The 14,599-nt window shown below is 49.3% G+C and overlaps 1 protein-coding gene across 1 annotated transcript in view; it reads left to right on the forward strand.

Annotated features, from left to right (window-relative positions):
* The window catches only part of LOC119446130 (E3 ubiquitin-protein ligase mind-bomb-like), a 38,648-nt gene that overhangs the window by 23,770 nt on the left and 279 nt on the right, over positions 1-14,599 (forward strand). Inside the window, exon 8 of the mRNA XM_049663930.1 lies at positions 12,443-12,606. Coding sequence (XP_049519887.1) covers positions 12,443-12,506 — 64 coding nt within the window. The 3' untranslated portion in view covers positions 12,507-12,606. The remainder of the gene's footprint in view (positions 1-12,442; positions 12,607-14,599) is intronic.

Here is a 14,599-nt window from a genome sequence, read left to right on the forward strand (position 1 = left end):
ATATTTTACTGCTTCCTCAATCATTTCCACGTTATAATTCCGGATATCCCTTAATTTCTACTTATTGATGAGCTTCGACAGTTCAGCGCATTCTATCTGATCTCTCGAGTTTGACACTTTCATGTATTGCCGTTTCTTTATTAGGTCCTTTGTTACTTAGGAGAGCTTACCTACTGGTTGCCATGGTACCTTACCTCCCACTTCAATTGCTGCTTCTGAGATCAGCCTAGTTACGGTTTCATTCATTACCTCTATGTTATATTTATCTTCCTGTTCTAAAGCTGCATATTTGTTTGCGGGCACCAACCTGAATTGGCCTGCTTTTACCCTTACTATATCTAGGTTGACCCGTATATTCCTGACTAATTTTTTTCTTTCTCTCTTCAAATTGAGAGAAATCCTAGACCTTACTAATCTATGTTCACTGCACTGTACCCTAGCTGACGCTTCTACATCCTGCACTATGCTGGGATCGGCAGAGAGTATGAAATCTATTTCACTCCTTGTTTCTCCATTAGGGCTTTTCCAGGTCTACTTGCTGTTGCTGCGCTTCCTGAAGAAGGTATTCATTATTCGGAGCCTATTCCTTTCCGCGAATTCTACCAACATCTCTCCTCTTGCATTCCTAGATGCGATGCCGTAGTTGCCAATTGCTTGCTCACCAGCCTGCTTTTCCCCCACTTTTGCATTGAATTCTCCCATGACTACAGTATATTGCGTTTGCACCTTTCTCATTGCTAATTCAAGATCTTCATAAAACTGTTCTATTCTTCATCCTCATGACTGGAGGTAGAGGCGTAGGCTTGTACTACCTTCATTCAATAACTCCTATTCAGCTTTATTATGACGACTGCTACCCTCTTATTAATGCTGTAGAATTCATCAATGTTGCCCGCTATGTCCTTGTGGACTAGAAATCCTACTTCGAATTCTCTCTTACCTGGAAGACCTCTGTAGCAGAGGACGTGGCCGTTAGTCAGTACTGTATAAGCGTCAGCAGTTATTCTAACCTCACTAAGGCCTTAACATCCCAGGCAATACCTGATAACTCTTCAAATAGCCCTGCTAAGCCAGCCTCACTCGATAGGGTGCGCGTGCTGTATGTTGCCAGGTTCGGTTTCTAGTGGCAGCCTGTCCGGACCCTGAGATTCTTAGCACCCTCTGCCGCGTCGCAGGTCTGACCGCTGCCTTGGTCAGGTGCTCCGCAGCCGCTGGAGACTGAGAGCCATGGGTTAACTGTAGGAGTCATGAGGGAGGTAGTGGCCGAATACTGCACCAGGGAGGCCAATTCCTGTTCTAGTGAAGGAGTGACTTTGTAGAAGCTTAGTGGGCCTTCCTAATTTTGTTGCACCTGGACTAGTTTAGCCCCACTAGCTCTCGGCGAATTTTTTTTTGCCCGGTGTCAATATAGTCAATTCCTTCCCACTTAATCTCTGCTCGCCAGAGCTGGGGAGATCAATTTTTCGAACGAGAGCATGAATGAATTATGGCGTTTTGCGGGCCAAAACCACGATTTGGCTATGAGGCATGCTGCAGTGGGGGACTCCGGATGAATTTTGGCCACCAGAGAATCTCTAACGTGCCCCAAATTCACGGGAGATGGGCGTCTTTGCGCTTCGCCCCCATCGAAAAGCGGTCGCCGCGATCGGGATTCGATCCCGCGACTTTGTTCTTAGCAACGCAACACCATAGCCGCTAAGCCACCGCGGCGGATTGAAAGAGAGAATTTATTCTGCGTGCAGTTGTTGTCGTGCTCTGCGGCCACGCTTTGGCCGCAGAGCACATTCACCGACGTCTTCAACTAGGGAGCCTACATGCAAGCGCTGTTTTAAACAGCGCTTGCATGTAGGCTCCCTATCTTCAACGGCAAGCACGCGCCACCACGTGAAAAGCATCTTCTTCTTTTATACAGCGCAGCTAACAACGAAACTTGGCTGAAAGCTTCTTTATTAGTTGAGGAATCCAAAACGAGACAAATAAAAAAAATGTGCTTTTTTACGTGAAAATCGTGATTTATCCCCAGATCTTCCCTTAAAAGCCGGGTTTTTGGCCAATCGCCGTAAAGGTTAAGCGCCATCGTGGAAGGGACAAGCTATGACACGCAAGCACGCGCCGCGAGACACCGCGCGAGTCTAGGCTTTGAAAGAAGAAGAAAAGGCAACAACCACGTCGACCATTTTGAGGCAACAACAACAACAACATTTGTACTGAGGATCATCATCATCATCATCGACCGCCTGCATATCGAATACGTGTCAGTGTGTCGGCTCGACGAAGAGCAGCAGTGCGTCGCGTAGCCTCTGGACGGTTTGGGTTCAAGGCAAAGTGCGCAGCACGGAGTCGGTGGGCTGCCTTACCTGTACCGCTGCGCCGAAAACGACTGGGGTTGCACCTGCAGCCGGCAGCGAGCTTAAGGCGTTACACCATGAGCCTCGGCCATACCTAATGACGTCTGGGTCGGCCGGAAAAGTCAGCCTGGGGCAAGGCACATCTCGAGAGGATGGGGCGAGGGTTCTTCGTCATCGCCAGTTATGCCAGGAAGCGGACTGGCGTCCTTCCTACAAGACAGCCAGTGCGTCGTATGTCCTCCGAACGCCGGGAATGGCCCTGAAATTCGGCCAGGGACAAGGAGAACACATCGCTAAAGAATGCGGCAGAGATCTTCCCTCGCAGCGTGTGCGCACAGCAGGCGAGCCAACATCCCGCCCGCAGACGTCCTCGAGCTCGCCAGTCATCGGGATGCCTGCAGATCCAAACGAAGTCAGCCCTGGACAAAGCGACCATATCGCTAGAGGATGCAGCGAAGGTTCTCCCTCGCCGTCTGTACTTCCAGAAGGCGGGCTGGCGTCTTTCCCCCAGAGGGCCTTTAGCGTGTCAGTCCTCCGGACGCCGGGAACTGCCAATGAAGTCGGCGCGGGAGAAGACAAGTATACCAGAAGAGGACGCGGCAGAAGTCATCGGCCGCCTGTACACGGAGGAGGTGGGCCGGCGTCCATCACGGCATCGGCGTGGGGCTTGCCAGTCCTCCGGACTCCGGGAATGGCGCTGAAAGTCGGCCAGGGACAAGGCGAGCACATTGTTCTTTAAAGAATGTGGCAAAGGTTTTCCCTCATGGCATGTGCGCACAGCCGGTGTGCCGATATCCTGCCCGCAGACGTCCTGGAGCTCGCCAGTCCTCGGGACGCCTGCAGCTCGAAACGAAGTCGGCCCTGGACGAAGCGACCGTATCGGTAGAGGATGCGGTGAAGATTCTCTCTCGCCGTCTGTACTTCCAGGAGGCGGGCTGGCGTCTCTTCCCCAGGGGGCCTTGAGCATGTCAGTCCTCCGGATGCCGGGAGCTGCCAAGGAAGTGGGCACGACACGGCAATTTTACTAAACTTGCTTTATTGTTTCACATAAGTTTACTTTTAATAATTCTTTACTAATATTCTGTGTAGTAACACGCGCCCTTCTTTGCGATTAGAAGAGCTGCAGCGAAATATGCATGCAGCACTAGTACTAAATTACACAGTTACGTAAAAACCTACAAAATGGCCTGCTGTCCATTTTTTTCTTGCAGCATCAGCCCTTGAATAAAGCGTGTGTAGTGTCCTAGTCGCTCTCTTCGTCATTTATTTATTTATTTATTTATTTATTTATTTATTTATTTATTTATTTATTTATTTATTTATTTATTTAAAAATACCTTACAGGCCCAAAGGGCATTGAGTAAGGGGGGGGGGGTTTACTTAATACAATGAAAGCACACGCAAACTAGTATAGAACAGGGTTACAATGCAAGTGAACATCAAAACGCAACGCAACAGAGTAAATTGCAAAATGTAAAAGAAGTTTCCAACGCAAGTGAAGAAAAAAATATATATGCTGCACAACAGAATACGTTTCCGAAATAAGCACTAAAAGAGCATTTGAGTGCAAGTGAAGAAAAAAAACTAACAAAAACGCAACACATCGCAAAATAAACAAAAGAACTTAAACGACGAGACCATGTTACATACAGCACTATTTAACAGAAAATATGTACCTCAAGCTTCTGGCGAAATGTGTTAAGGTTATTATCAGAGGCATACGATATGATCGCGAAGATCATTCCACATGCGGATGGCTTGTGGAAGTGCGGATTTGTTAAAAGCGTTCGTATTGCCAAAGATGCGCATGAAGCTGAGGTGATTATGTAGCCTGCGTGACGTGAAAAGGGGGCGTTCAAGGTGTAACGAGGCTATTTTATTGCTGTAGACGCACTTGTGAAACAGGCATAGGAGAGATATTTGACGGCGGATGGCCAATGGTTGAAGGGAATGATCAAGTTTAAGTTGAGTCACACTTGAATGATTGTCATAGTTCCTTGAAATGTAACGGTTTCGTCAGCATGAAACAATTCTCGAGCGCAGAGCATCCACGTGAATTCTGGTTTCAGGTTCAAGTTACTATTGATCATCAGTTGGCTTTAAAATTATTCTATTGAAGGCGAGGAGTTACGGAGTCGCCCATCTGTTGGAAGCGTCTTGCTTGCGTAGTATAAGGGATAACGCGGCGCGCTCCTCGTAGATTTGGCTGTCGGCGCTCAATAAAAACCACGTGGGAGCCCTCCAGGACATTCCTGTTAGTACTCTGCAAGCGAAGGAAGTTTCTTACTGTCAAAAAAAAAAAATGTCGCAGTTTCACCCGAAAGGCGAAGCATCGATTGCGATAGCAAATTAGTAGAGAGCTATACGGAGTAAGGGTAGTAGTTTTATCAGCTGTATAAACTTGGACATGCAGCAGCACCAGCAACGCGCAGAACTGTAGTCGACGCTGTCGGCGTTTTTCCCGCGTTCGCACCGAACGCGCGCGGCGTTGGTGACTGTTGCCGGTGCCTCTGGGGCATCGGCAACAGAGGCTCGGAGGTTTTTGACGAGATCAGAATGGGACACTCGTCGAGCTGCGTCGGAAATCTTACCATAGAGAAAGAAAAAAAAAGTTTCTTTCTCTATGATCTTACCCACCTACTCGCCTCGCAACGTTTTTACATAAATACGCATTTGGTGCCGCCGCTAAACGTCGCCTCCCCTCACTTACTCCCTTCCCCCCACGGCCTTTCGCGCGACGGAAAAAGTCGCGTTTGCTCTCTATATATGGTGATTGTAAAGGAGGAAACAGACTCTTAATTCTGCAGCCCTTCAGGGAGCACGGCGCAGAACGCGCGTTTGCTCTCCGACGTGCGTTCGCTCCCCGTGAAAGCGCGCGTATCTCGCACCATTTCACTAGCACATACAGCGTCCGGAGCGCGGCGACGATTTCATCGCCGTTGACGTTATAAGGCCGTTTCACATGGCGCGATTTTCACACAGCGACACGGCGAATTCCGTAGCTCAGCGACCGCCGCGACGTCGCGGGCTTTCCGCGACGAGATTCCAACATGTTGGTCGCTCCGTCGCTGAGTCGCAGCGATCGGCGTGCTGTGGGCGGAGCAACGTGATGTAACAGCGAGCGCCGTCGAAATAGGTGCTTTCCTGTTTGACCGCGTGTTGGAAGCTCAGCGGAGCAATGTCGCGCACCAGTTTCAATGATGTTTTAACAGAGCGTACCCACCAGCGCCTGTGGCTCAGAAGCTTCATGAACAATTTTTGTTTTCTCGAGCTCACACAATTCGATTAAAATAAGAAGCTGCACGCTATCCAGGTCAGGAGCAGACGCCACCTTCAACATACGGCACGTACCCACTTGATCGTCACCGTCGTGAACCTCTATCGCTACAAATTGTGCCAGGTGCTTGCACACTCAATGGTTGCTTCTTCTCCAGGAGAAGAGGTGTGGCTTCGATATATTACCGCAACGACGGGGTACTCAGCGAAACCACTCCACCGACGCTGCACTAGCCGCAGGCTCATACTTGCGGTGCTATGCAGCTTTTCCCTCGCCGCGGTTGCAGACTAAGCGATCGTAAAGTCTCAACGCGTTTAAACATTAAAAAAAATAATGTACGCATTCTATTTTCAAACAATAACAAGAAAATTTTAATATATGGCTAGTTTCCACGTTGTTTTTTTTATTTAGCTATGCAGGCTTGGATGCGTCGTGAGCGGGGGGTGACCTTCGGCGTCGCTGCGACGGAAATCGCGCTGTTGCAGACGCATGTGAAAGCTCTCAGTGAAAATCGCTCTGCGATGTGTGCGGCAGAACCATTTTTTTTCGCCCGAATCGCGCCATGTGAAATAGCCTATACGGAACCTCACGGCGACGGCGACGCCGACGGCAGAAATCCGCTTTGGTGTGTCAATATAATTGCTATCGCAATAATAACAAGCTTGGACAAACACAAAGCACAGCATAGTTTACAGGCGCTTTCTCTTTACCGAATATGTACTATCGCGCTCAGTATGAGTTACACCGCGAGAGCGCGTGGCCAAGCGCACTGCAAGGTTGTACAGTGGCGCCGATCGGGACGTGCTTTCGAGTTATCAGGGGAGGGTTTGGGTGTTCCTGCGAGTGCGCATCCCCTCCATTTGCTTGCTTTCACCCTCACCTTCTTTTATTTGGAGAGCCAGGCTAGATATCACCTGTCTTGTGAAGCTCGGCTTGTCAAGCACGAAGTTTGGGCGTCAAGCCACGGCGGCAGTTATCATTTTCGAAGCTGGTATCACCACAGGGCGAAGCGAAGCGAGCGTGAAAGCAAGCAAGTGAAGGCGATGTGGTCTCGCAGGAACAGCTAAAACCGTCTCTGATAACTCGGAAGCATGTCCCGATCGGCGCCACTGTACAACCTTACAGTGCGCTTGGCCACGCGCTCCCGCGGTGTAACTCATATTGAGCGCGATAGTACAGTGAACGCCCATTGCGCGCGGTCGATGCGATGGAGTCCCCCAAATCAGCTTCTTGCGTGAAAGGTAGGCAATCGCTGAGAGCAGGCTATGTGAAATGTGTTCTTATAGTGTGCTGTCTGTATAACCAAATGGAGCATAGCAGAATGAAACCTCAATGCAGCGATCGCACGCGTTCGCATTGACCGACTGCGCGTCTGCATGTCTGTCCGCGCACAATGCTTCGCTTTCGCTGCGAGCGAGTTTTTGCACCGTGCCGTGAGCTTTAGGCCGCAGCATATGAATATTTGACAATACACAAGCAACCATTGTTGCGTGGATGCTATCAGAGCTATTCAAAAATAATTTCGTTATAACTAGGGACTTCGACGCTATACGGCGACTCGTGATGTGCCATCGCGACGATTCAATTATTTTTTTTTCTTTTCTTCTAAGTTGTTGGACGTTTCAATATCGTTATTTCTCAAGCTGCGTCGCACTGTATGTTTATCGGTCTTCTTAGTGAGGAATTTCCCGCTGCCTCTTTATGTTAATCCAATACATTCATCGTTTGGTGCTAACACAAACATGAACATATGACATACTTTTTTTGAATGTGCGTGTTGCCTTTCCCTATCCATTCTGGTGAACTTGCCGTTATCTAGCATCAAGAAGTTCGCAGACCAAATTTTTTACGACAGTAGCCGGGCAGCACGCGCGTGCGAGCTTCTCAGTGCGCGTTCGGCTACTCACCGAACATCGCAGCCCCAACGCTGCAGCAGAAATCTGCCTCGCGGAAGTGCTTGCTACACACCCAAGTTGTAGCCGATGGCTGCTTGTCGGTTCTAAGTTTCGCAATCCAAGGTACATGCAGCTGCTTGGCCTGCGGGTACGTGTGAAGGCTGGCACCAGGCTGCGTTGCGTACGTCAGGCGCTTCGGCACCGAGCAGTAGCCGACAATTTTGGACGCTTTCAAAGGCAGCCACTACCTTTTATGGTGCTTTCAAGTGTTGTCAAGCAGACACATGAGGCGGGAAAACATCCGCACTTAATCAGAACCGGGACGCAGGTGGGACTTAAAACTTTCGTTTTCAGCTCGCTTCGGCGCTTCCGAAGCAGACGACGCGGCCGCTGTGTCCACGTAAGCCACGTCGTCACCACGTCCCGTCGACGGTGGTGCCAGCTTTTCCAGTGGTGGAGCTCGCACCCAATAGTCGGGCACAACTTTAAGAGGCAGTGACATTTGCCCCTCAAAGTCGGATGCACGCGAGCGGCCACCAATGGGCGCGCACTTTCGACTGACGTCATGAGCCGGTCCCCGCCGCCGACGGAGACCATGGTCGCCCGTGCTTCGAACTGGGCGGGACTATTGAGCGGGACTCTCTCTCCTCTGCCCTCTCCCCTCACGCAACACCTGGTGTGCTGCTGTACTGTTTCGCCTTTCATTTCTTCCGCTCTGCTCCGTCGAAGCGCGCTCCTTCCATGGCGCCGCTGCGAATAGGAATTTAGGCTGCTACAGACGCCGGACGCGGGCCTTTTCGCTCAATGAGCCATTTGAGGTTTTCACATCAAAAGTCAGTGCATCAGTTAGAGGCTTTTGAACGTGACTGAATATGATCGAAAAACTCTGCTTTACTGTTGGATTTAATGTGTAACCTACTTTTTTGTCTTTGTTCAGGATACCTTACAGAAAACAATATTACATTGAATGAGCATGAACATATGTTACAGGAAATGAACTGATGATGCACATGTAATATTTCCAGAAAAACCTTCGTTGACCCTGTTGGAAACGATTTCTTGAAATATTCGGAGAACGAACATCAGGAATATGGTACTAGTACCACGATTACTAATTGATGGCATTCCTGCAGGACTCAACTGCTTCAGTTTCATTTAGTGAACGTGGGCTAATGTTATCATTGAGAGGTTATTTTAGGGAGTTTCCGTTACTTAAAAATTCTGCTGCTAATAGCTACCTTACACGCGTGGTCGCGAATAAAGGGTTGACCAAAGTAGCATGTTTACGTTATCGAATTGTTTCTTTAGGATCAGAAAGATCTTGGCTGAAGCACAAATATCATATATGCCTATATGATAAACGGCCTACATACAATATTATTATTAATATATCATTATTATTATCAATATTAAAATCTGCTATGAAGCTTATTTGTATATTAGGCACCCATGACGACATGCACTCGTTAGTCAATTTGCCATAGGCGGTGTCGTATAAACTGAGTTCCGGTCCTATCGCTAATGTCGAAGGCGAGGACTTTCGCTTCAACGTCTGTTGCTGTCTTTATTACAGGGATGCCTAGCATTCATTTTAACAAGGCTAGTCGTCAAGCGTGGCGAGTTTAGAAAAAGGATTGAAGGACGCTTTGTAAATTCCAAAGTGTGTTCGGCGAAAGCCTGTGCCCATTCGGCTGACTACCGCCGCATGCGCATTCGCTCATTCTTCTGCTGGCGTTTGGTATCGGGGGTATACCCACATTCTTGGGGCACTTCTCCGAACCGCTTGCCGTGGAATCATCACCGGGACGCTTGGGAAGCATCCGACTAACTCGACTGCTGCAACGAGACGTCTGACGAAGGAGCGTTGCCGCGCGCGACGCTGTGCCATCACGTGATTGCTGAGAGAGTGCAAGGGTGAGAGGCCACAGCTGGCACCGTTCCAGGGCACGGACGGACGGATGGTCGGACACCGCGTGTATGAGCCATTAAAGGCTTTCGCCTTAAAAACATGGTTGATCTCTCTTTTATAGGAATCGGTAGAACACGAAAGTGAAACGTGTCTTCACAGAAGCTGTTGCATGTTTGCATCGAGGACTCACGGACTATGCTGCTGCGAAAGGCGCACTATTTGCGGGCCGGCGACCATGTTGCACGTTTATTGGCGCGCTGCGTTCTGTTGGCGAGCGCTGTCCTGCAGACGAGTGACTTCGGCGAAGGTGCGAGTATTCTGGTATGGCTCCGTAGTGGCTACGGCAGCCAGTCGAGATGCGACGCGCACAGCTGCAGGAATGCCAGTGGCAGAGTTCGCATCGCGCGCCGCGAACGCGCGAAGGCATTCTGCTTCACGCTGGCGTGTCTCTTGCCGTAGCAACGCGAGATTCGCCCGGTGACGTCGTTGCCTTTCTGCGCCTTTTAGCGCAGCAGTTGTCTTAGGTGGTGCCATCACAATCGAAACAGTTGACGACGCACTGCTGGTGCACTTTGAAGCAGCAATCCGTAGGCGATGAGGCGCCACAGACTAATCCGACGATAACTGCCTACACAAGGCCACAGAAGTACATGGATTTGTCGGATCTTCGTGCTTGAGGATTTAGACGTTCTTGTGACTTTGTTTGTTGCGTTTTATATACTTTCATTGCCGTAAATTTGAGAGCAATTTGTACTTTTCGAAGCGCAGAAGACGCTGCGAACACGCACAATCGCTAGTAATTTCAACTCTTGTCGAGGCAGCCAAATCGAAACGCGCCAAGCGTCTCAATGCACTGGCTTGCGTGCGATAATTTTATAAGGGCGTTTTATGTCACTAGCCGATGCATGCGTCCGTGGCGTAATGGTTTAAATATCGGGCTTCTCTGCTAGAGTTCCTGTGTTCGAATCCTGCCATCAGCCAATTTTAATTATGCCTTAAGCGAAGCTTTATAGGCTCACAAGTGTTGGTGGTGGTATAGTGTCATGCTGAAAAGTGGGCCGATCCTTTCTGGACCCAGAAAAGGGTCCAAGCTCAATGGCACATACAAGAAAGAAAGAAAACAAAGAAATCACGTACGCTGCACACCCGCATTGGATATGCTACAAGCTTGATCACGGATCACGTGACACGCGCGCGACCAATCAGGTTCGTTTGGTTTGTCGCGAGGAGGGACATGGAAGAAAAGCGGGTTGGCGCGCGCTCCTCCGGGCTTCCCTCGCCTCAGATCAGTTTCCGCTAACAGATGGGAAGTTCGACCGCGCTGCCCTCGGAGCGGATGACTCATGACTCTCCCCCCGACCACAGGGACTCGCCTATCACGCACAATGAAGTCACTAAATTCTTTTACTTAGCGAGAAGGGTCTTCCCTCCGCCTCATTCTAAGCTAAGCAGGCCGCAGGCGGTCACGCTCAGAATCCTTCAAACTAACTCCTACCCAAATCCGGTGTCCCTTAACAGCATATATCCTGATGTTTATCCGAATTGTTCTTGCGCGGCCTGTGGTGAGGCTGATACTTCGGCTCACATGCTCTGGGAGTGCGGGTCGTTAATTGGGCCCGAAGTTCACCAAGAGTGGGACGCGCTCCTGCAAAGTCCCCTCCTTGAAGACCAAATCCTGGCCGTCCAGCGCGCCCGTGATCGGGCCGGCAGGCTAGACCTGTCGGTCCCGTCGTGGGATTAGCCGGGTGCGCGTTTTATCGCGTTTTGCTGGACCCAATAAAGGTTTATTCACTCACTGACTCACTGACTGACTGACTCACTCACTCACTCACACCTGGTGCGTTCTGCAAAGGGGCAAGCTGCGTTTGATGAACGCAGGCGTGAACTCGCTCGGGAAAGGGCTCGTCGTCAATGTGCCGATTATAGCGTGAGGGCTTCCGTAGCCGAGGCTCGCCGTCAGCGAAGAGCCGACGATGCCGAGGCGAGGGCTTCCGATGGCTGAGGCCCGCCGTCAGCGACGATCAGAGAATGCCGAGGCGAAGGCTTCCGAACGTTACCCTGACGAAGCTCAGATAGACACACGACACGCTTCGCTTACCCCTTTTATTGCGATAGCAATTATATGGACACTCAAAAGCAGATTTCTGCCGTCGGCGTCGCCGTCGCCGTCGCCGTCGCCGTCGCCGTGAGGTTCCGTATGACGTCATTTGGAGAAGAAATCGTCGCCGCACGCCGAACGCTGTATGTGCAAGTGAAAGGGCGCGAGGGGCGCGTCTTTCACGGGGAGTGAACGCACGGCGGAGAACAAACGCGCGTTCTGCGCCGTGCTCGCTTAAGGGCTGCAAAAGTAGGCGTCTCTGTTCTCCTTCACAATCACCATGTATGTAGAGCAAACGCGCCTTCTTTCGACGAGCGAGAGGCCGTGGGGGAGGGGGAGGGAAGGGAGGCGACGTTTAGCTGCGGCACGCAGTGCCTATTTATATCAGAGGCTCCGGCAACAGTCACCAACGCCGCACGCATTTTGAGCGAACGCGGGCAAAACGCCGATGGCGTCTTCAACAGTTCTGCGTGTTGCCGATGTTGCTGCATGTCCAAGTTTATACAGCTGATAAAGCTAATATCATTACTCCGTATAGCTCTCTACAAGTTTGCTATCGCAATTGATGCTTCGCCTTTCAGGTGAAACTGCGACAACTTTTTTCGACAGGGGAAGGGCTGGTGATTTTTTATTGTATGATTATTCATGGTGTAATTATTGGTATGAAACTCTATTCATGAGGCTACACTTCGTTCTTTATTTTGTGGCTACACCGTGTTGCAGCCTCCGCTGCGCTGTGACTACCGAATCGCTCCCTGTCGACGCTCGTTAATGTCACGATGCAGTACTTCGCTTCACCGCTCCTAGATGGCGGCGCCGGAGCCGATAACATCAGTTACATCCGCCGGAAATCAGTCGTGAAAACTGGCATAAAACACGTTCGTGTTAAAAAATAACGTTGCCTTCATTTTGCAGTAACCAGCCCGACGCCATGCGCCTGCTTGCGAATGCGGGAGCGGACCTAAACGCAGTGAACTGAGAAGAACCGGACGCCACTGCACGTCGCTGTTTCAAAGGAGCATGCGGACTGCGTTCGAACTCTACTCTCCTATGCACGTCGCATTAACGTGAACTTGCAGGTACAAATTGGAAATCAGAGTGTTGTAATTCCCGACAAAGTGGCTGTATCTCAAGCTAAGCTCGGGTTTTCCTGTTCAGTAGCACAAAAAACATTCACAATTTTTTTTGTGAGAAGAGGGCGAGAACAAGCGTTTAGTAATTAACTGGAAAGGCCATAATTAACCGACAAATTGTAACGCTTTGATGAACATAAAAGGAGAGCGGATCGCAATGTGTCTAAAGCGATAAGAGTGTGATATTGATCAAATATCGTTCGCACAGAACGTCAAATCTAAAAGCCGAGAACGGGTTTGTATAGGCGAAAATCTGTCTTATGTACCCCACTACAATCCTATAGGAATTTCTATTAAACATAGCATACTTGACCTTGTTTCCTGCTTTTACGTTCTCGATGAAGTAAAAACGCCGATAAGAAATGGACACGGACAGCTTTTGCAGATTAGCGGAATCCTGAATAGGGCGAAATTCGACATATCTGTCCCTAAAATCTGCTGAAGAAAGCATCGGTACCTTCCATAAAGTGTCAGACCTTTCCAAAAGTCTTTATTTTGCAGGAAAGTTTTCAATTTCCCAGCAGAATATAGCAGACTAGAGTGCCCGAGCTCTAGCCGACCTCTTTCTTTCGTGTAAATAAAATCTCTCTTTCTCTACGTATGGTCATTTATGCTGAAAAAAGAAAGAAAAGCTCATAGTAGTTTACTTTCTCGTTCAAGTCTGGCGTAATTATGCACAGAATGTTTAAAAAAATACATCTGGGGTTTAACGTGTCAAAACCACCATCTGATTATGAGCCACGCAGTAGTAGCGGACTCCGGAATAATTTGGACCACCTGGGGTCCTTTAACGTGCACCTAAATCTAAGTTCACGGGTGTTTTCGCATTTCGCCCCCATCGAAACGCGGCCGCCGTGGCCGGCATTTGATACCGCGACCACGTGCTTAGCAGCCCAACACCATAGCCACTAAGCCACCACGGCGGGTATAATTTATTAGGTACATGTTCTTTTGGCTTCCTCGCATTCCTCTTCGTAGGCATCTTCCGCCCTTATAACCTATACCTCTAGGTTGAGTAGACTGTGCATATAGTGGCACGCCATCAGTCGAATCTTTACATTTCAGTAAAGAGCCTTGTTCCAATTCTAGGAAATACGTGCTTGGAGAAAGGTAGAGTGAGTGAATAAAGGCTGTATTGGAAAACAAGGTGTTAATATGGGTGGCCTAGTGGTTAGGGCGCCACGAGCCCCTCGGCCTGGGCGGCTTCTAGAGCTCTCTTGATGACCTTGACCTGCAGGTCAGGGCTGGAGCTTATCAACATGGCCTCCAACTGCTCAGTATTATTTATTCCGTGATTCGTGTGATCTTCCGCTGGGTAGAAATGCAGAACTTTCTTCTAAGTGGGACAAGTTGAGGGTGCTTGAGGGCGTTCACCTTTTCAGAAAGTGTAGAATATTGAAAAACAGATAACCACAACTATTCGCAGTTCTTCCGGAAGAGCCAGAAGCTGGGCTAATAAATTTTTGGTTGATTGCAAACATTTTTATGTTCAGGAGACATTGTTTTAGCGGAAGGATCGACTCGGGTGATTGAAGAAAGGACGAGAGGACACAATGCTAGGCTTTGAAGTTGGTTGCTTACTCTACTCGTTGCAAACTCATAGCAGAGAGGAGACAGCAAACGTGTATGCAATTCTCGCCAGATAAAGAGAATCACTTTTGTCGCCGTGTCGCTCGCTTCACCCGGGTGGTGGTGGTGGTGGGGCTGACGATGAGGTGATGAAAAATACAACACTAGTTGAAAGTAAAATCAATGTCCTGCTGTCTTGTCTTTGGCCGTCTATGTCGTTTTCTGCTAGAAAATTGTTCAGCCTGTCCGTAAAAGGCGTGGAGTGAAACTTCGTCTACGTAGATACCAAGTTCTGGTCACAAAAAAAAAAAAAGCTCTTATACTAGTATTATTCGTAAGAGCTAGCGAATGCCTGCCAATCCTGGTGCTA

This window comes from Dermacentor silvarum, chromosome 3 (assembly GCF_013339745.2).
Source record: "Dermacentor silvarum isolate Dsil-2018 chromosome 3, BIME_Dsil_1.4, whole genome shotgun sequence".
In the NCBI taxonomy this organism is placed as follows: domain Eukaryota; kingdom Metazoa; phylum Arthropoda; class Arachnida; order Ixodida; family Ixodidae; genus Dermacentor; species Dermacentor silvarum.